Source organism: Erythrolamprus reginae, chromosome Z, assembly GCF_031021105.1.
Source record: "Erythrolamprus reginae isolate rEryReg1 chromosome Z, rEryReg1.hap1, whole genome shotgun sequence".
In the NCBI taxonomy this organism is placed as follows: Eukaryota; Metazoa; Chordata; class Lepidosauria; order Squamata; family Dipsadidae; genus Erythrolamprus; species Erythrolamprus reginae.
In genome coordinates this window covers 56,342,210-56,365,809 of record NC_091963.1, presented here as the reverse complement: position 1 = coordinate 56,365,809, position 23,600 = coordinate 56,342,210, and the positions used below count along the sequence as shown (strand labels likewise).

General features: G+C 41.3%; 1 protein-coding gene across 6 annotated transcripts in view; it reads left to right on the top strand.

Annotated features, from left to right (window-relative positions):
• SNRK (SNF related kinase) overlaps window positions 1–23,600 on the top strand; it is a 168,042-nt gene that overhangs the window by 102,766 nt on the left and 41,676 nt on the right. For all 6 annotated transcript variants that reach the window (XM_070726905.1, XM_070726906.1, XM_070726907.1 and 3 more), the window contains one exon: window positions 10,523–10,735. In XM_070726905.1, the coding sequence (XP_070583006.1) occupies window positions 10,523–10,735 (213 nt within the window). The remainder of the gene's footprint in view (window positions 1–10,522; window positions 10,736–23,600) is intronic.

The window sequence follows — 23,600 nt, the reverse complement described above, 5'->3', positions numbered from 1 at the left end:
CAGGATCCCAAGACAATCAGTAGCATCAGGTTTTAACACTCTAGAAAACCAGGGAGTTTATCAAATACCGTGTAAAATCTGCCCAGCCACATATATTGGACAAACTAACAGGAGAGTAAATGCACGTGTTGCAGAACATAAGAATGCATTAAGGAAAAAAGAAAAAACCTCCTCCCTTTTTCAACACTTCAAAACTACAGGACATGAAATTGATTTTGACAGTACTAAATTAATTTCCAAAACAGAACACTACAGCAAAAGAATAATAATGGAAGCCATCGAGATAGAAAAATATCCCCAAAATATGAACAAGCGGGATGATACCTCCCGCCTACCAGACATCTGGAAACTAGCCCTCAAACGTAACCCAGCCATAAAAACAGAAACTAGACTCAGAACACATATTGCAAAACAATCAAGCAGCCTGCAAACTCCAACTACCCAGGATATCACGCCTAATCAACAACCATTAACTAATCAGCATACTTCAGCTACATCAACGACCCCAGTTGTTACCCCACTGACTCACCAGGAAGTTTCTACACAGCAGGCAATTGCTGAGCCATCAAACCACACCCAGCCACCAGTATTTATAGAAGGAAGGCAGCTTAGGTCTCGCAGTGTTCGCCTTAGAATAAGGATAGAAACACCAGCCTGAAGATGATGAGTGGGACCTCATCGAAACGTCGCCAGAAATTTCCAAATCCTACACGGAAAGAAACCCGAATATATCAAGACCGTCATACCTGTACCCGTGAAAATCTACGAAAACACACACACACACACACACACACACACACATATATATATGTGTGTGTGTGTGTGTGTGTGTGTGTATGTCACATGTTTTGTTTTTTTGCTGAATTTGAAAATTAAGGGAGACTAGGATAGGGCTATTTTGGCTTTGTTCTGGCCTCATCAGCTAGCCATACTGGGATTTGATCCTGGGGCCTCTGCCTTGTAAGGCAGAGAATTAACCTCTAGGCCAGCGTTTCCCAACCGGTGTGCCGCGGCACACTAGTGTGCCGCGAGACATGGCCAGGTGTGCCGCCAAGCTTCAGCTGGGTGGGGCGCTGCCGGTACTTCCGTCCTGGGGCTCCCGCTCACAGCTGTCCCCCGCCTCCTGCTCGATGCCGCGGTTTTCGGCGCTCTCCTGCTGGGCCCCAAAGAAGGAAGGCAGGAAGAAGGAGAGCTCCATTCTTCGCACCTTTTTCCCGCCTTCCTTCTTTGGGGCCCAGCAGGAGAGCGCCGAAAACCGCGGCATCGAGCAGGAGGCGGGGGACAGCTGCGAGCGGGAGCCCCAGGACGGAAGTACCGGCAGCGCCCCGCCCAGCTGGAGCTTCTCTGGCGTCGACGGCAAGTGTCCGATGGGAGCGGGGGGGGGTGGCCACAGCGGCCGCAGGCAGTCGCGGGGAGATGGCGGCGGCGAGAGGGATCGCTCTCTCTCTCTCTCTCAGCTGACTGCAAACGGGAGCCCTGACGGTGGCGGTTGGATGTGCTGCTGGACATCGTACATGCTGGCGCTGCGTGCCTGGCATATACGGTGTCCAGCACCACGTCCAGCTGCCGCCGTCAGGGCTCCCGCTTGCAGTCAGCTGAGAGAGAGAGAGAAAGAAAGAGAGACGTATAAGAGAGGCAGAGAGAGATAGAAAGAGAGACAGAGCAAGAAAGAGAGACAGCAAGAGAGGCAGAGAAAGAGAGATAGAGAAAGAGAGAGAGAAAGAGAGACATAGCAAGAGAGGCAGAGAGAGAGAAAAAGAAAGAGAGACATAGCAAGAGAAAAAGAGAGACTTAGCAAGAGAGGCACAGAGAGAGAGAGAAAGAGAAAGAAAGAGAGACATAGCAAGAGAGACAGAGAGAGAGAAAGAGAGAGAAAGAAAGAGAGATAGCAAGGGAGGCAAAGAGAAAGAAAGAGAGATATAGCAAGACAGTGAAAGAGAGAGAGAGAGCAAGAGAGAGAAAAAAGCAAGAAAGAGATAGCAAGAGAGACAGAGACAGAGAGAGCAAGGGAGAGAGAAAGACATAGAGGAAGGGAAGGAGGGAGAGAGAAAGAGAGCAAAAAAGAGAGGAAGAAAGAAAGAAAGAGGGATGGAGAAAGAGAAAGAAGGGAAGGAAGGAAAAGAGAGAAAGAGGGAGAAATAGAGCGAAAGGGAGGAAGAGAGAGGTTTTTTTTGTCCAAACTTTTCTTTAGCCCCCCCCCCCCCTTTCAGTGTTCCCCAGGATTTTGAAAATATGAATAATGTGCCGCGGCTCAAAAAAGGTTGGGAAACACTGCTCTAGGCCACCAGATCTGATCCCTTCAGCTTTGTACCAGGGAGGGGCTATATGCTTTTTGCCTAGAGGCAAAAAGGAGCCGTGACGTTCCTTCAATATACCAGGGTGATCCAACAGAAAACACACACACACACACACATATATATAATATACCTGCCATTGGCAGTTGCAAACATTCCATATTTACAACAGCACGAAGCTTGAAACTTCAGCCTGATAATGGTGAATGTGATTTCAAAATATTACACGGGGCAAAACCCGAACTCAGAACAAATATATATATATATATACAGTGGTACCTCAAGATACGAACCCCTCGTCTTACGAACAACTCGTGATACGAACCCAGGGTTCAGAAAATTTTTGCCTCTTCTTACGAACTTTTTTCGAGTTACGAACCTGCGTTCGGAGACTGCTGGGAAGCCGCGCAGCTGTTTTAAAAGGTAACAGCCGGGCGGCGGGGCTTCCCAGAAGCCTCCCGAACGCCGGTTCGTAACTCGAACAAAGTTCGTAAGAAGAGGCAAAATTTTGCTGAACCCCGGGTTCGGTTCGGGAGGTTGCTGGGAAGCCCCCCAGGCCGGCTGCGACCTTTTAAAACACCCGCGCCGCTTCGCAGCTGTCTCCCGAAGCCGAACGTGGAAGTTCGGCTTTAGCGTTCGGTTTCAGGAAACAGCTGCGAAGCGGCGTGGGTGTTTTAAAAGGTCGCAGCCGGCCTGGGGGGCTTGCCAGCACCCCCCCCCGAACCCCGAACCCGGAAGTTCGGCAAAAGTTCAGCGTTCGGGGGGGTGCTGGCAAGCCCCCCAGGCTGGCTGCGACCTTTTAAAACACCCGCGCCGCTTCGCAGCTGTCTCCCGAAGCCGAACGCAGAAGTTCGGCTTTAGCGTTCGGCTTCAGGAAACAGCTGCGAAGCGGCGCGGGTGTTTTAAAAGGTCGCAGCCGGCCTGGGGGGCTTGCCAGCACCCCCCCGAACCCGGGTTCGGGGGGGTGCTGGGAAGCCCCCCAGGCCGGCTGTCACCTTTTAAAACAGCCGGAAAGCCGTTTTTTTGCGGGGGGTTTTTTGGTTGCACGGATTAATTGACTTTACATTGTTTCCTATGGGAAACAATGTTTCGTCTTACGAACCTTTCGTCTTACGAACCTCCTCCTTGCACCAATTAAGTTCGTATCATGAGGTATTACTGTGTGTGTGTGTGTGTGTATATATATATATATATATATATATGTCACATGTTTTTTGCTGAATTTGAAAATTAAGGGAGACTAGGATAGATCTATTTCGGCCTTATTTTGGCCTCATCAGCTAGCCATACCCACTGGGACTTGAACCTGCAACCTTTGCCTTGTAAGGCAGAGAATTATCCTCTAGGATAATATATATATATATATATATATATGTTTTCGTAAATTTTCACGGGTATATGTATGTAGATTTTTCTGAGTTCGGGTTTTGCCCTGTGTAATATTTTGCATGTCTATGCGACGTTTCGGTGAAATCACATTCACCATCATCAGGCTGAAGTTCCAAGCTTCGTGTTGTTGTAAAATGGAATGTTTGCAACTGTCATTTCTTCCTAGTATATAGTGTGGGGGTGGAGATTTGGTTTGAATGTAGCAAATAGATTGGGTGATTATGTTTTAGTGATCTGATTGGTTGGTGTAATCATAATTATTAGAAGGATTGACATGGTGATTTTTATGAAGTGTTTTTTGTTTAAGGCTGGTTTTCAAATTTCAAAATTCCAAAATCATAATTATTAGAAGGATTGACATGGTGATTTTTATGAAGTGTTTTTTTGTTTAAGGCTGGTTTCCAAATTTCTGGTAGGCGGGACGTGTCATCTCTTTTATTTATGCAAAGGGGGCTCCTCTCAATTTCTATGGCTTCCAGAGCAATTGCTCTGGACATGGTGATTTTTATGAAGTGTTTTTTTGTTTAAGGCTGGTTTCCAAATTTCTGGTAGGCGGGACGTGTCATCTCTTTTATTTATGCAAAGGGGGCTCCTCTCAATTTCTATGGCTTCCAGAGCAATTGCTCTGGACATGGTGATTTTTATGAAGTGTTTTTTTGTTTAAGGCTGGTTTCCAAATTTCTGGTAGGCGGGACGTGTCATCTCTTTTATTTATGCAAAGGGGGCTCCTCTCAATTTCTATGGCTTCCAGAGCAATTGCTCTGGACATGGTGATTTTTATGAAGTGTTTTTTTGTTTAAGGCTGGTTTCCAAATTTCTGGTAGGCGGGACGTGTCATCTCTTTTATTTATGCAAAGGGGGCTCCTCTCAATTTCTATGGCTTCCAGAGCAATTGCTCTGGAATATATATATATGTACATTGTTCTGAGTTCGGGTTTTGCCCTGTGTAATATTTTGCATGTCTATGCGACGTTTCGGTGAAATCACATTCACCATCATCAGGCTGAAGTTTCAAGCTTCGTGCTGATATATATATTTATATATATATTTATATTTATATATGTATTTCAGCTTAAACGTGACATATATATATATATATATATATATATATATGTTTTCGTAGATTTTCACGGGTACAGGTATGACGGTTTTAGTATATTCGGGTTTCTTCCCGTGTAGGATTTGGACATTTCTGGCGACGTTTCGACAAGGTCCCACTCGTCATCTTCAGGCTGGTGTTTCTGTCCTTGTTGTCAGGCGAACACTGCGAGACCTGAGTGTTCTGTTTTGGAGATTAATTTCGCCTGGTGTATATACACCACCCCTCTCCAAAGACTCGAGGCGGCTTACAACATAAACTCTGCCAAAGGGGCTCATAGTTGACTTCCATCCATTTGAGTTTGGTAAAATGAAAATCCAGATGGAGGAAATATGCTGACATTGTAAACCATCCAAAGAATGCTATAAAATGAGTATTCCCTCACTTAATGTTGTGGTTTTCAGTTTTCAAGCTACTTTTATACTTAAGATAACAATAAGACTAGATAAATGCTATCATCTGCTGTGACTTAATATATTTCAATCTCTTTCCCCCCCCAATATTTTATTGATTTCCTTAAAATAGACAAAACTGACAAACACACATTTAACATATAAGTGGAGTTGTATCTTCCCCGCTTATTCTAGAAGTAAAATTTCGATACAGAAAAGGAATACATTCAAAAAATATTTAAATTCAACTTATTGCTTTAAATGAAAAGAAGAATTTTGTTTTACCTTATATAAAAAAAAAATCATATGTAAACTAGTTCTAACATAACTTAAATCATATCAATGCTAATTCTAACATAAATCTTAATTTATATCGCTACTAATGTAATTCTCTTATTTACTTATTCGTTATTTTAATATTTCTTATTTATCCATATATATACTTTATTCCATATTTCATAATATTCTGTTTCTTCTTGATTTTTTAACCGTCTTGTCATCATATCCATTTCAGCGCAATCTAATATTTTCTCAATAACTTCTTCTTCTTTGGGGATATTTTCCCCTTTCCAATTTTGCGCATATATTATCCTGGCCGCAGTCAAAATATGAATAACTAGGTGTAAAATTTCTTTCTTATATTTCTGGTTAGTTATATCCAGTAAATAAAATTCCGGGGTTATTTCTATCTCCTGTTTTACTATTTCTTTTATCATTTTTTCTATCATTTTCCAATATAACTTGACTTTACAACATGTCCACCATTGATGATAGTAAGATCCTATTTCCTTTTTACATTTCCAACATAATGTGGAAGTCTTAGGAAACATTTTTGCTATTCTGTTTGTGGAAGGTGCCATCTGTAAAACATCTTAATTTGGTTTTCTTTTAGGGAAACTGATTTTGTCATTTTCCAATTTGAGGTCCAAACTTTTTCCCATGTATCTATATCAATTTCTTTGCCAATATTTTTGCACCAACTTATCATATTATCCTTTAAAGTCAAATCTATATTTTTATGAGCAATCAAGTATTTATATGCCTTCCCTATTAGTTTAGTCTGATTAGTAACTAGTAGGTTACCTAGGAAATTTTTACTTTTATTAAAGATGTATGTCTTACTGTCACTTTGAAATTTAGACTGAATCTGAGCGTATTGCCACCAGTCAATTATAAATCCTTCTTCTTGTAATTTATTTCTTGCCTTTAGTTTCATTTGGTCATCTAATAATTCCTTATATCTTATTATTCTCATTTCCTTTACTGAGTTGGGGTGTACTGTTGCCTCTAGGGGAGAGATCCATTCAGGAATAGTCAAAAAGTGATTCTTCTTTATATCTTTCCAAACTTCCAAAAAATACTTTCTTATTGTATGTCTTTTAAAATACGTGTTAATTTTATCCTTATCATACCATATAAAGGCATGCCAGCCTAGCATAAGGTCATGACCTTCTAATTTTAATGTTCTTTTATCTTCTAACACTATCCAATCTCTAATCCATGTTAAGGCGGCTGCCTGATAATATAATTCCCAGTTAGGTAGTGCAAATCCTCCTCTTTCTTTAATATCTTCCAAAATACTTATCTTTATTCTTGCTTTTTTCCCTTGCCATAAGAATTTTTTAACTATCATTGTTAAATTTTTTTAAATTTTCCCCCAGGGTTTATTGGGATGACCTGAAACAAAAACAAAATCTTAGGTAATATATTCATCTTAATTGTGGCAATTCTCCCCCAAAAAGATATTTTTAAGTTGTTCCATATTTCTAAATCTTTTTTAATTTCTGCGATTAATTTCATATAATTGTCATTTTTTAATGTTATTGTTTTTGATGTTATCCAAATTACCAGATATTTAACTTTCTTAACTATTTTCATATCTAATATGTTCAAGTTGTCTTTCTTGAATTTTATTCATGTTTTTCACTATAAATTGTGTTTTACTTTTATTTATTTTTAACCCTGCAACTTTGACATATTGTTCTATTGTCTGTATCAATATTGGGGTTGTTGTTGTTATCGGATCTTCTATTATAAAAGTCAAGTCATCCACAAATGCTTGAACTTTATATATCTCTTTGCCAATAGTCAAACCCTTTATTTTTGGATCTGCTCTTATTTTTATCAATAAAACTTCTAAGGATAAAATAAATAATAATGGTGATATCGGGCAACCTTGTCGAACTCCTTTGCTTATTTCAAATGTTTCCAATTGTTCATTATTTAAAATAATTTTTGTTGTTTGTTTTGAATAAATTGCGTCTATTAAATTTACAAATTTAGTACCAAATCCCATTTTGTTTAATTGCATTTTTATAAAAGTCCAATTAATATTGTCAAAGGCTTTTTTGGCATCTAAAAACATTAATGATACAGATTTTTCCGAATGTTGCTCATAATATTCTAATGTATTAATGATCGTTCTAAGATTCTTTTTAATCTGTCTACCAGGTAAAAACCCATTTTGGTCATGATGAATTTTCTCATTTAACATCTTTTTTAATCTATCTGCATAGATTGCAGTAAATATTTTATAGTCAACATTTAGTAATGATATAGGTCTATAATTTTTTATGTTTTCTTTTGCAGTTCCTGGTTTATGGATTAAAGTTATTAAAGATTCTGTCCATGATTTTGGGATTTTACCGTCCATCCTACTTTCATTAAATATTTCCAACATATTATTTGTTATTACTTCACTATATATTTTATACCATTCTGCCGGTATAGCATCAGGTCCAGTGGCTTTGTTATCTTCATTTTCTTTCAGTGTTTGCTGAATTTCTTTCATTTGTTCTTTCATCTCTCCTGTAACCGCTTTTAATTTGCCCATTTCTGTTTTTAGGGCCTCTCGTTGTTGGTTTGCATCTTCTTGTGATTTAAGCATTTAGTGTCTCTTGTATCGTTACAAGGGTAGGCTGTTGTGCTTTCTCTTTCTCCTTCTCTTTAGCTAGCATGGTTGCAGTAGTACTTTGATGTACAGGAGATGGCTGTGGCGACACTTGGGGGGATGAAGCTGACGTTAATGTTTGTTTTTTAATAGTCTTAGTATGTGTAGACGTGCTCGACATCCTTGGCTTCACAACAATTTTCTGATTTATTTCTCCTTTGGAAAATTTAAAGTAGGGAAAGAAAATTCCAACAAACTCCAAACTTGTTAAGTTAAACTTCACTAGTTATTTCTAAGTATCACAATGCAGAAAACACAAGCACAACAAAAATATCAATAATCTTAATATTTTAACATCTATATACAGTATATCCTTAGTATGCACCTTTTCAATATTTAAAAATATAAATTTTTAATAAACCTTATTCTTATTATTTATTTTTATTATTGTTTATTGTTTATTGTTTTTAATAGTATAAAATTAACCTTAAAAATTCCTTTTAATTTCAGAAAATTCCAGAATGCAACAATATATAATATCTTATTATAACAAATCAATCCCTACTAATCAAATTTTTAGTTTTAGTGAAGAGAGATGAAGAGAGAGAGAGAAAAAAGAAAAAAAAGAAAAAAGAAGGGGAGAGGAGAGCCACTAAAAGAAAACAAAGGCAGAATTAAGAAATATAAGAAGCAAAAAAAAAGAGAGGAAAAAAGAAAGAATAAAAGGAGGGGGAGAGAAGGAGGGAGCACCACCACAGGAAGAAAGAGGGAAACAAGGAATATCTAGCAATTTATTTATTTCAAGACTATTTTATTTTAAAATTTATACTAATATCTAAGAACAAAAGAAACAAAGGAAGAAAAAGGAATAGTAATAATATTGTTTATAGAGAATTAAAAGAAAGAAATACAAAAAATACAGGTAAATATACTTAAATGTTATTCAGTCAAAACCGGAAATCTTTTGTTGATTGAAGTTCTAAGGAAGTATTCGTTGTTGTTTTTTAAAAAGTTCTCAAAGTTCTCGATGTAAGGTAAATAAATGCAATGCAATGTAAATCCAAGGGTGAAAGTTAATCAAAGGTTATATCCAAATTTATTTATAGTTCCGATTAGCAATGTAAAGTCCAAACAAGTATGTAAAAATCCAAAGTTTAATCCAGAAGTGTCCTGAAAAAATTTATTCCAAGAAAATCACGGAAAAAAAATTGAATCCAAGGATAACACAATTTTGAGTCGGATTTCAAACGTAAAACTTAAGATAGATCCTTAGAAATGGCAAAAGGGAGAGAAGAAAGCTAGTAAAGATTCCTCTTTATAGTAGAGTTGATGAGCGAAGCCGAGACCGATAACAATGAATCCAGCCAGGGGAAAAGAAAAGATCGAGTTCTCCAACGATACCAATCTTCTTGTTTTAAGTTGCCAGCCACAAATAACACATGATTCTTCCAATAATTAAGTTATTTGTTGATTTATTCCAATTTTTCTTTTCTTTTTACGAGTAAAAATTAGCAGAAAAAAACCCAAAATGTAATCCCTCCGCAAATAGATAGAAAATAGTGCCCGGGATTGATGTTTTTTAAATCCAAAGAAAAATCCAATTCATCATTTATAGTCTTTGTTAAATCATATTACTTGATATCTTCTTTCAAATTAGGCTTTTATTTCACTACAAATTTTATTATTAATTTAATTAAGATTTAATCCGAAGTAGAGAAGAGGGAAAGTAGTTCCAGCCGTTTGTTTTCCGGCCCCTGAATATGAATTTTCCCTTAAGTTTTTTATTTCGCCTTATTTGTTAAGAAAGTCACAATAATCTCCCAAGTCAGCGGATAATAATGGATTTATACCTTAGAATCTTCTTCTTTTGTATTCTTCTTCTGCTTCTGCTTGCTACACATTCACGCTTAGGTTCTTCTTCTTCTTCTTTGCTTGCTTCCCACTGGTGAGGGCGGATCGTAAATGGCCGAACTCTCTAGGGATCGAGAGTCGGTTCACCTTTTCCAGAGCTGCGGGGTAGTCCCTTGCCTTCGGAATCCCGGCGACGACCCCTCGGGTGCAGGGAAACCCCCTGTTCTAGGAACGGGCCGTCCGGACCCGATCTGATCACAAAAAGCGATCTCTGGAGAGGTTGAAGAGGTCTTGAGGACAGAGCCCTGTCCTGGAGCCTCCGCTACTATCCCGGACCAGACCGGACATGTCAACATATTTTAATCTCAAATGAATTTATTTATATGGTAATGGATTTGGAAAGTATCTCCAAAGGTCTGTGTAATAATTTAAAAAAATTATGGAGATCTAGTTTCTTGGTAAAATAATGTTTTAAAGGATGAATTCTACTAATGAAATAGCCAATTGTATGTTGAGTTAGAACCAGTTATATTATAAAAGAAAAACAGTTTTGTGGAATATACCCTTATGTAATTATGCTAATATATGCTTATATTTTTCTTGCTAGTTTAATTACACAAATGTTACAAAGAGATCCCAAACGAAGGGCGTGTTTGGAAGAAATTGAAAATCACCCTTGGCTACAAGGAGTTGATCCATCACCTGCAACAAAATATAATATTCCTTTGGTTTCATATAAAAATCTTTCAGAGGAAGAGCACAATAGCATCATACAGCGTATGGTTCTTGGAGATATTGCAGATCGAGATACTATTGTGGAGTAAGTAACATTTTTATACAGTTATAATTCAGTATGTAGCTATTATTTCTGATTTAGGTCTCATTTTATATAATAAGTGTTGCAAAGCTGTGCTAAATCTCTGAGCATTTGAACAGTACAGTATACTGTGATACCTCGTCTTACAAACCCCTCTTCATACGAACTTTTCATGATACGAACCCGGTGTTTAAGATTTTTTTGCCTCTTCTTCCGAACTATTTTCACCTTACGAACCCGAGTGGCTGCCGCTGAGATACCCCAAAGAGCTGGGATTTTCCTGGGAATCCCCACCTCTGAACTTCCCTTGCCAGCCAAAGCGCCATGTTCTTGCATTGCTGGGATTCCCCTGAGGCTCCCCTCCCTGGGATTCCCTTCATTTTTGCCAGTGCTGTTTTGAATCCTAGCGACAAACTCCCCCCTTCCAAACTGTATGGGGAAAATGAGCACAGTGGGGTGGACAAAAATGGGAGGGAAAGACTCATGGAGCTCAAGAGAAGAGAAAGGTGTGGGGGAGATGAGCACAGTGGGGGGGGGGGACAAAAATGGGAGGGAAAGACTCATGGAGCTCAAGAGAGGCGAAAGTTTTGGGGGAGATGAGCAGGGGGGACAAAAATGGTAGGAAAGACTAATGGAGCTCAAGAGAGGAGAAAGTTGTGGGGGAGATGAGCAGAGGGGGTGGACAAAAACGGGAGGGAAAGACTCTTGGAGCTCAAGAGAGGAGAATGGTGTGGGGAAGATGAGCGGGGGGGGGACAAAAATGGGAGGGAAAGACTCATGGAGCTCAAGAGAGGCTCTTTTTGCCTTACTTCGTTGGACTACCACCTCTTGCCACCTCTTGCTGTCCCTCCCCCCACTCGTCTTTGTCTGCCCACCGCTTTTTTTAAAAAAAAAAAGCCTTAATGTTTTGGATTTTCCTAATGGCTTGCACACATTATTGGCTTTTCCATTGATTCCTATGGGAAACAATGTTTCATCTTACGAACTTTTCACCTTATGAACCTCATCCCGGAATTAATTAAGTTCATAAGACGAGGTATTACTGTATTACTTAAATTTGATGTCTAACAATAATTATACAGTATTGACAGTGATTTGCTGCTCATTCGACTTTTATATTTTGAATGTTTTCTTTTATAACAAAAATTCCAACTTCAATTGAACAGTGTGCTTTTGGATACAGTCCAGGAAGTAATAATCAAGGTGTTTACAACAATATTCATTGCATTAGTAACAATTATACTAATATTAATAACAGTAATAATAATACTATTTGTTTAACTAGTTTTAATATATCGTCCTTATATTCTTGATTCTTCCATATGTTTTCTGTTTTTATCAGCTAGCCATTGATAAAATAAGTCCCGAATCAAAAAATATTCAGTTTCTTTTCCTTAATTGTAAGCATTAGCTTATCCATTTCTGCATATTCTAATATTTTTCTAATCATGTGTTCTATCTTAGTGCTGAGCCCCAATAATCAGATGCACACCAATTGTCTAACTAATAAAAGGATTTAATATTTACAAAAGTCTCAATATTTTAAGAGTCTTAAAAGAGTCTTTTCAAAGAGAGAAGCAAATCTAGCAAAGTGTTACTAGTTACCTAAAATCCAAGAGTGAAGATAATCAAGGTAATAATTACCAGCCATAGCAAGAGTTCTAGAATGTAGTTCACAGAAATTAACTGGAAGCCGAAGCTTATTAGCAAAGCTAAGAATGTTTTCTTTTAAAATCCAAACTGAATGCAAGAGCCAAGACAAGATTATTTCTAAATGAATGACATTTTTCTGCAACAAGGTGGGGCATGCCTTACCCTTAAATAGTGTTGGGGTGTGACCCATTACCCACTCATGAGTGACTCTTCTCTTGGCCAACCATTCCTGCCTTCTGGATGCCCTCCAAACTCTTTAATTCACAAAAGGCTACTCCTCTTCTCCTGAGTCACTCATGCGAGGAAATGCAAAGTCATTCCTGATAGGAAGTGCTGACTCACTCATGCCAGGAAGTGCAGAAGGCCCTGGTTGTTGGGACCTGGACCCCTCATTACATTCACTGTCACTCTCAGGTGCCAGGAATACAGGACACCTGCCTTGCCCTCCACAATCTCCTCGTCCTCTGAGTCCATAACTATATGCGCAGCACACTAGTGAACCACCACACATGTCTTCATATGTTGGGATCTCTTCACTTTTCCATTTTTGTGCATATATTATTCTCGCTGCCACTAATACATGTAAAATCAGATATACATTCCCTTTATTATACTTGACTGTTAAAATTCCAGCAAAAATATATCTGGTTTCAAGTCTATATATTGTTTTTATCATTTTTTTGACATGTCTACCACAGATGATATTATGAACCAGGTATCTGGTGACATTTCCAACATTTTGCAAAATTATCCTTGAACATCTTTGCTAATCTTGCGGGCAGAAAATACCATCTATAAAACTATAAAGCTTTTCTTTGTATGCAGTAGACATTGTTAATTTATGATTTCTATCCCACAATTTCTGCCATTGATCTAACCCAATCGAATGGCCAAATTTTTTAGCCCATATTATCATTGTCTCTTTTACATCTTCCATCTTAATACTTAACAAATAGCTATAAATTCTTTATTAATTTTTCATCTGCCCCTGTTATATCTCATTTAATTCTGCTAATTCTTTTATTTAAACTATACATTTTAACATCCTTCTTATATCTAGATTGTATCTGCACATCAGACCACTATGTTATCTCAATCCCTTGATCACTCAATTCCTGTTTAGTTTTTAGTTCCCCTTTTTCATTTAAAATATCTTTTACCTCTGATAACATTCTCTATATCAATGACATTTAAATGAATAAGTGCCTCTATTATTAAAAGCCAGACCAGTATTTTCAAATGGTGTTGTTCTTTAATTTTCTCCCAAACTGATAATAGTGCATTCCTAATGTAGTATCTTTGAAAATAGCTTTGTGTTTTATTTTTCCCATATCATAAGAAGGCATGATAACCTAATTCAAGATCATGTCCCTCCAATGTCAATAATATTTTGTTCCTTAAACCAATCCATTCTTTCAACCAAGTAAGTACTGTATTGAAGGCTGATAATTAATGATGGGCGAACCCAACAAAGTTTGGGTTCAGCGAGTTTGGCCGAACTTTGCCGTGAAGTTCTTCTGAAAATAAAACTACACTTTGTTAAAATTAAATTGACAGAGAGCTCTAGTGGCTTTTTTTTAGATAGAAAAAGGAAATGGAGAGAAAGAAAGTGTCATTGTGGTTGACCCCAAATTAAATTTAGAGAGAGCACTAGAGGCTTTAGATTACATAGAAAAAGGAAATACCTGGATATCTCAGATTTTCAAAAGGTGACACACCTTGGAAGGAGCATTTAGGCTCTCAGAAAACATCTGTGCAAAAAATAATTTTATTGAACACAAACTTTATTCGAACACAAACTATACCCAAACTTTTACCATAAAAATATCCATCCTCCTCCTCCTCCTCCTCATTATTATTATTATTATTATTATTATTATTAATTAGATTTGTATGCCGCCCCTCTCCGTAGACTCATAGATTATATACATACATAAGATGAATTTTACAGCTGTCGGGGGGCTGTCGGGGGGTGGTGGTAGCAAACGCTCTAACCATTCACTCAAGTGGTGGCACAGCGAAGTCCCCTGGGATTCACGCCTGGTTTATTTTAAGGAAAGTCAGTATGTCCACGTTGTCTGTGGATAGGCAGATCCTTCTGTCAGTGATGACCTCTCTCCAGTGCTGAACACACGCTCGGACAGGACACTAGCCGCAGGGCAGGCCAGCACTTCCAGGGCATAGAGGGCAAGCTCTGGCCACGTATTCAATTTACCTACCCAAATATTGAAGGGGGTGGAGGCATCGCTAATAACCATCAGGCGTGTGGACAGGTCTTCCACCATGTGTGTCACATTCTGCCTTCTGGTATGGGCCATCACATCCGATGGTGGTGGATGTGTGGGACGATGGAATAGGTTTTCCCACATTGTGGCCATGCTCACCCTTCCCCATGAGGTGCTGGCAGTGCCATTGCTGCATTGGCGACTGCGTCCTACGCATGCCACCACTGAGCACTCCAATTGCTGTGGGAACTCTGCCATTAGTGCATCCACAAACACACACTTGTACTCGCACTCTGTGCTCCCTCTCGAGTGCTGGGATCAAGGAGGTGATATTGTCCTTATAACGGGGATCTAGCAGGGTGGCCACCCAGTAACTGGAAGAGGTCATGATGCGGGCCATCCTGAGGTCATTGCGCAGGCACTTTAGTGGCTCATGTGAACCAGGCTGCCCTGAGTCAAGGCGATGTTTTCAGCAACAGGTCTCTCCTCCTCTTCCTCCTGCTCCTCCCTCCAGCCACGCTCCATTGATGTCCGTGAGCTGCACTGGGGCTGCCCTGCTGCAAGTCCTCCTCCTCCTCCCCCAAAACTCTACGCTGGCTGGACAGCGGAGTACCTGGCTGCTGTTGGCCCAGCGACCCACCCTGTGAGCCACAGCTGTGCCCCCCTGATGCCTGAGAAAATGGGCCTTCCTCCTCCTCCTCTTCCTCCTGCTCCTCTGCTTCCTCCTGTGCCATATCCTCCGGCATGGCCTGAAGGGTTTTATCCAGTAGGCAAAGGATGGGGATGATAGCACTGACGATGGCATTATCAGCGCTGACCATATCAGTGGCATACTGGAAGCTCTGCAGCACAGCACAAATATCACTCATGGAGGCCCACTCATTGGTGGTAAAGTGCTGTTGGTCTGCACTTCTACTCGCCCGGGCATTTTGAAGCTGGAACTCCACTGTTGCCTGCTGCTGCTCACACACCCTTTCAAGCATATGCAGCGTGGAATTCCACCTGGTTGGCAAATCGCAGATGAGGTGGTGGATGGGAAGGCCAAAGTTCCTCTGCAGGGAAGATAGGTGAGCAGCAGCAGGGTGGGAACGGTGAAAGTGAGCGTACACAGCACGCATTTTATTCAGCAGTGGCGACATGTCCGGATAATTGGCCAGGAATTTCTGCACCACCAGGTTGAGAACATGCGCCAGGCAAGAGATGTGCGTCAACCCCATTTGGCTCAAGGCTGCCACAAGGTTCCACACGTTGTCGCACACCACCTTCCCCGGCTTCAGGTTCAGCAGCAGCAACCACTTGTCTGTCTGCCCCTGGATGCCGGTCCATAGCTCCTGGGCGGTATGTGGTCTCTCGCCCAAGCAGATGAGTTTCAGCACTGCCTGCTGCCGTTTCCCCACGGCCGTTCTGAAGTCGGAGTTTGCTGGGCTGCGCTTACTGTATGTGGAGGGTGAAGACGGGGAAGCAAAGGAGGAGGAGGAGGCAACAGTAGGTACTGACTGATGTCCAGCAATCCTGGGTAGTGGAAAGATATGCGCTAAATTGCTTCCCGCCTCATTCCCAGCCGCCACTACATTCACCCAGTGGGCAGTGAGAGATGTACCGGCCCTGGCCATGTTTACTGGACCATGTGTCGATGGTGATGTGGACGCGGGAACTGACAGCATTGCGCAGTGCACACTGAACTTTATCCACTACATGTTGGTGCAGGGCAGGGATGGCCTGGCGTGAAAAGTAGTAGCGGCTGGGAACGGAGTATTGTGGGATAGCCACTTTCATAACATTCTTGAAACTTTCTGTCTCCACCAGGCAGTAAGGGAGCATTTCAAATGACAGTATATTTGAAATGCTGGCATTCAGGGCCTGGGCTCTTGGGTGAGATGGCCCGAACCTCCGCTTTCTTTCCAAAGTTTGAGGGATGGACAGCTGAAAGCTTCCTTGGAACGGTATAGGCAGGCTTGCCAATGGTGATGGTGTTAGTGCCGGTGCTGCTGCTGCTGCTGGTGATCCTACATTGTCCCTTTGGGGAGAGACAGGTGGCCTTGTTGTTGGTGAGGTGGCCGAGGCAGCCATAGCAGAAGAGGACCCAGGCGTTTGAATACTTTGAAGGTATTGTTGCCACCAAAGCTCATGTTTTGTATTCAGTTGCCTGGTCATGCAGGTGGTGCTGAGATTATTAACACCTCTCCCTCACTTGATGGACTGGCGGCAGAGCCTGCAAATGACCTTTGTCTTGTCATCTATAACCTGCTTGAAAAAATGCCACACTGGTGACATTCTTTGTGGCACATGTGGCATGCTCGGTCCCTGGCCAAGGTGGGCATTAGTACCAGCAGACTGAGCACTGACGGCTTGCACCCTTCCCCCTCTTCTGCTGGCTGCCTGGGACTGTGGGACCACCACAGCCTCTTCCTCCACTGGACTCTGCCAGCCTTTGGTCCATGTGGGAACTAGCACCTCGTCATCCCCCCTGGCATCTTCTTCTACCGACGCCTCCCCACTAGCCTCCCTCTCAGCCTCAACATTGCAGTAAGCTGCAGGAGAGGGGATCTGGGTCTCATCATCATCCATTGTAGTCTTCCTTGATAATGCCCTGGACACCTCCTCGTTCTCCGGCAGAAGCCCTTGGCTATCTGGAAGCTCAAGTTCTGCAACTGTGGATGGGGCAGGTGGACGGCCCATGGCATTCCAGTTACAAATGTCATCGAACAGCATTAAAGACTCCGCTGCTTCTGGGTGAGACGGCCTTGCTGCTTTGGAGAGGGGTGATAACGAGGGCTCTGAACACACAGATGAGGTGGAGTGTGTAGAAGGCAATACCAAGGAAAAGATAGCGCTGCATGACATATTATCTCCAACTTCTTCCTGCATCAAACCCAGGTGCCTGCTTGCACCCGAAACAAGGCACTAGGGCACATTGGAACTGTTGAAGGCAGGAACTGCAGTCTTGGTCAGGAACAATGTTCCCTCTAAGCTTTGCGCAGGCGTGCGGGCGCAGACATTAAGAGACCCCCTCCAGTGCAAAAACTTTTGAAGTGGTGCAAAGCCATGCAGTCCTGGATCGCTTGCTTCTCCGGCCAGCAAAGCCAGCTGCCCGGCTTTGTTGGCCAGCTCAGGAAAGCGGCGCTTTTGAAAAGCACGCGTTTAAAAAGTGTGCTGCTTTTCCAGGCAGCTGGCTTTGCTGGCCGGAGAAGCGAGAGATCCGGGACTGCGTGGTTTTGCACTGCGACAACTACAACAGCAACGGCGCTGTGGCGGCCTTAAAGCGCGGCCCTTCACGGCGCCCCACCACCCATTCCTGCAGGTAGAGGTTGGGCGCGTTACCGGGAGGTGGTGCGGGGCCTGGCACTGGGCGCCAGGGAGGGCAAAGGGGTGGACGTGGCTGCTGCCTCTTAGCTGGAGAGCTGGGCGGGGACAGAGGCAACGGCGGAATCCGGCGCTGGGGCCATGCGGGGCTGCTCATTCAGGGAGCCGCGGACCGGTAAGCCACCCTCCGTTATCTCTCTCTCTCTCTGTTGCCGGCTCTTTCTCCTCTTTCTTTCTCTCTTATTTCTCTCTTGCTTTCTTTCTCTCTCACTCTCTCTCTCTCTCTCTCTTGCTTTCTTTCTCTCTTTCTCCCCTCCTTTTTCTCTCTCTTTCTCTCTCATACACCACGCTGGCAACAGAGAGAGAAAGAGAGAGAGAGAAAAAAGACCAAAAAGAGAGGTGCTAAATTTTTTTAATCTGTGTGTCCCACACACAGACATAAAAAAGAACAGCCTTTTTAAAAAATAAGTAAACAATCTTAATGGAGTATTCTAAGTTAATGCCTTGAAATATATTTGGGGCAAACTTTAGAATCATTGCTCTGCTTTTAGTAAATTGAGTCATTCAAATTCCATTCAAATGTAAGCAATTTTCATATATCAAAACATTTACAAAAGTATCTTTAATTAAACCTTTTAAACCTCAAAAAGTCTTCAGAGGAATCAAATCAAAACAGTAAAAGACTTTATGAATTGGCTGTTCATTTATCCCCTTTCTCTCAAGCAGGGAAAAGCAAAGTAAGGAAAAAAACCCTGAAAGGGTACACTGAAAGGTGGGGGGGCTAACTCCCCCCTCACTTCTTCAAGGCAAAAGAAAAAAAAAGAGAACTACACAGAAACGTACAAACCAATCTACAATTATTCCAGGAGCTTTTTCACAAGCTAATGAGTTCCATTTTACACACAAACACATACATACACATAAAGTAATACCTCGTCTTACGAACCTAATTGATTCCCGGGGGAGGCTCGTAAGGCGAAAAGTTCGTAAGGTGAAACATTGTTTCCCATAGGAAACAAAGAAAAATGAATGAATGCGTGCAATGAAAAAAAACAGCAAAAAACCGCCACTACCCGGCTGTTTCAATTGAAACAGCTGGCCGCTTCTCAGCATTCTCCCAATGCCGAACCCGGAAGTTCGGCAAAAGTTCGGGTTCAGGAGGCCGCCGAGAAGCCCCGCTGCCCGGCTGTCACTTTTTGAAACAGCCGGGGGGCTTCTCGGCGGCCTCCCGAACGCCGAACCCGGAAGTTCGGGTTTGGCCTTAGGGTTCAGGAGAACGCTGGGAAGGGCCCCGGCTGTTTCAAAAGATGACAGCCGGGCGGCAGGGCTTCTCGGCGGCCTCCCGAATGCCGAACCTGAAAGTTCAAGAGAATAATTACTTCAAAGCCTGCTAGCTGTGCAGAGCAAAATTGGAACATAATTGATGCAAATTTTGGGAATGATTCACTTAATCACAGTGATCCACTTAGTGACAGTAACTTATTTAATGATGGTAACCCACTTAGTAATGGTGTCAGCATTCAGGGAGGAAAAGCTGAACAAGATATGAAGCAACAGATGATTGACACGCATGAGCAGCCAATGCCACGCAGGTCAGAGCAATGGAAAAAAGGGATTCCACCTCACAGATATTCTGCTAGTAAAGGTAAAGCGTGTAATGTATGAGGCAATGTGCTGTCCCCAGAGACAGAGATAGTTGGACTGTATTTAGGCATGTCTCTTTAAGATATTGCATTAGGGGAAATGTAGTGAAATTGCACTCTGGGTAATGTAGTTCTACATGTGACCACATTTGTGTATTCCTATTGGCTCTATCTCGGGATGAGGGGTAATTGGGGAGAACATTCCAGAGGATCTTTGTCTTCACTCTTTCACTAAGCCAGCCAGCATGTAGATGCTCCACCTAGAGCCTGGGTCAATTCAACCTCTTTTTACCTGCACAATGGGAAAGATTATACTGAGAAGAATCGCTTCATAACTGTGAGTTATTGTGAGAATGCCTGTAATAAAATGATCTGTGATATTTCATTGTGCTGAGTTATCTGACTGGGAAAAGTTGAGCTTATACCAGAACAGGCAAGAAACTATAAGGAAGTATTGGCATTACCTAAAGTTGAACAAATAAAATGGAAAGAAGTCATGGACAAAAAAAATGAAATCCCAAGGACCTGAAGTGTTCACGTCAATGACTTTGCCACAGGGTAGCAAAGCTGTGGGATATAAGTGGATATACAAGAAGAAAGTACTATCCAATAATGAGATGCAATATAAAGCAAGATTAGTGGAACAAGGTTTTTCGGTAAAAAATGTGCACTGAGATAAGGCAGGAACCAAATCTCGCTCTGATGCTCACATGTGCTGGACATGTGTGCACGCCGGCTAGTCACCCAGAGCTACACGCACAACCACACTGATAGCAGAAGTAAGCAGGAAACACCACCCCCACCGCCCCATCTGCATAGCATTTGTAGATTATCTTAGTTTCATTGCAAAGGATATACGACATATCCTTTGCACCACATATTTTTTCTTCAATAATTATTTATTGAATACAATGAAACTTACACACAAGAAAGAATTATGTTTCTTCTACACATCCTATTTTTCCACATAATCTCCATCCCATTCTATGGCCTTCTTCCAGAGAAATAGAAGGGCATGTATGCCCTGTCAGTACCACTCCTTGCTCCATGAAGCCATTTCTGTACTGTGCGAATTACCTCTTTGTCATCCCCAAAATGTCTTCCGTAGCTAACTGTACTTCTGCAGATTCTCTATAAACTGCACACAAACGTTTGTGAATGTCCCCAACAGTTTCTTTCTCCGCATTGAGAAATTCAATGATGATACACTGCTTGTAGCGTACATCACTTAGAGACGCCATATTGAAACACTGCTGTAGCTACGCTGTCTGAAAAAACACAAAATTTACACACACGCTCCTGACAATTCAAATAATGTATACATTATCTAAAGTTTTGCATGCATACATTACTGAACACACTTGTAAGTGGATCACAAGCTTCCTAACAGACAGGAAGCAGCAGGTGAAGCTAGGAAAAATCACATCAGATACATATACAATTAGCACAGGTGCCCCCCAAGGCTGCGTACTCTCACCACTTCTCTTCTCTCTATACACTAATGACTGCATCTCAAACGATCCATCTGTTAAACTACTGAAGTTTGCAGATGATACAACAGTGATCGGACTCATTCGACACAATGATGAATCCGCATACAGACGGGAAGTTGAACAACTATCCTTGTGGTGTGACCAAAACAATCTAGAACTGAACGCACTCAAAACCGTAGAAATGGTGGTAGACTTTAAGAGAAACCCTTCCACCCTTCCACCTCTCACAATACTAGACAACACAGTATCAACAGTAGAGACCTTCAAATTTCTAGATTCTATCATATCTCAAGATCTAAAATGGTCACCTAACCTCAAAAACATCATCAAAAAAGCACAACAAAGAATGTTCTTTCTGCGCCAGCTCAGGAAGCTCAAACTGCCCAAGGAACTGCTGATACAGTTCTACAGAGGAATCATTGAGTCTGTCATCTGCACCTCTATAACTGTCTGGTTTGGTGCTGCAACCCAACAGGATCGAGACAGACTTCAGAGGATAATCAGAACTGCAGAAAAAACAATTGCTGCCAACCTGCCTTCCATTGAGGACCTGTATACTGCACGAGTCAAAAAGAGGGCGGGGAAAATATTTACTGACCCCTCACATCCTGGACACAAATTGTTTCAACTCCTACCCTCAAAACGTCGCTACAGAGCACTGCACACCAAGACTAGACACAAAACTAGACACAAAAACAGTTTTTTTCCGAACGCCATCACTTTACTAAACAAATAATTCCCTCAACACTGTCAGACTTTCTACTAAATCTGCACTTCTATTCTACTAGTTTTTCTCATCATTCCTTTCACCCATTTCCTCCCATGTTGACTGTATGACTGTAACTTGTTGCTTATACCCTAAGATTTTTATTAATATTGCTTCTTCATTACTTATTTGACCCCTATGACAATCATTAAGTGTTGTACCACATGATTCTTAACAAATGTATATTTTATTTTATGTACGCTGAGAGCATATGCACCAAGACAAATTCCTTGTGTGTCCAATCACACTTGGCCAATAAATATTCTATTCTATTCTATTCTATTCTATTCTATAGGCTGCGGGGGGGAAATGTGGTGCATTGCTTTCTGGGCGATCCTCGTATCACGGTAAAATGAATACTTAGGTATTTGGAGGGAACTCTGATTATGGGTCTTCAAATATAGATATCTGAAGAATATTAAATTATGCCTCTTCCAATAATGAAGAGAGGAGTACTAAGTACTGGGAGAGCCAATGGTAACAAGGTCAGCCAATGAATAGGCCGAGCAACTAAATCTGCCAATGGGAGCTAACCATTTCTGAGTCTGTGCAGACAGTGGAAACTAGAACTTAAGCTTATAGCTGGTTGTGGCTCAGTCCACTCTGCACTCTCCCCTCTGTATTCTCTGCTGAAATGAAACTAGCTCCTGCTTGTGTTTACTTGAAGAAATAATCTTCTAATGGTCTGTTATTGTGTTTATAAAGAAGTTATTGAATCCAGCTGAATCAGGTCATTTGTGTGATGCTGATTTTGATTTTGCAACAAATTCTAATATAATTCATTGTTACCTCTAGCAACAATATCCTCCCCTCTTTATCTGCAAAAAATGTCTTGTTTTCATTGTTTAATTAATATATAAAACCACGGGTCTTTTGTTGTGCTAACGAGAAGTATAATTTACCAAGTTTAGAATATTCCAATAATTTATTGTGCTGGAGGTATTTTTGCATTTTTTTTATTTTTCTCCACTTTTTCACATACAAATTCAACATGTATAACCTTTCAATATTACATACATTATATAAATTTCATAATTATACATATTTATCCATTCAATGTCCTTCCAGCGGAGCAGCAACAGGTCGGAGGAGAGCCACTCTTGCTGAGAACTATGGTTTTTAACATCTCTACAATTACTTTGAGCCAGAAATAACTATCTCTTTATCAGCCAGAGCTTACCTAACTTCCAAACACCTGACTATGCTCCAGTGGAGACAGTCCAAGGCATCTTGAGGTCATAGTATTCAAGGGATGAGAACAACTCAGAACATGGAATTCAGAAGATGGCGGCTGCGCTCGGAAACCGCTGGTAGACCAAGAGCCAAACAACAAAGGTGGTGGATATCAAGAGCGGCAAATGAGACTAGAGACTGGATAGCCAATATGCCAAGGAAAGCCAGCCACCCAAAGTTATCCAGATTGTAAGGCTGACTTCACTCAGAATTTAAGAAAAATAAAACTTAGAGTCCATTTTGAACTTCAAAAGTGAATTTTACTCAAATCAGAAATGAACGCATCAGAATCAAAGCAAAGTTTGAAGAAAAAAGCGCGATAGTTGCTCATATAAAAAAATCCCACTTGCCCCCCTTTGGGAAATAGCCAATCCCCATTATCTGTCTTTGTCAGGTGGATACATCTTCACCCTCATGTCATGCTTATGAAATGCAGCTTTTAAGGGACTTTTTTCTCACCTCTTCTCAAGAAGAATTGAAACTCATCTTGGCCTTTGCCAGAGAAACAAAAGTTATCAGGGCCCCTCCAGAAACCTTCTCCTCCCAAATCCC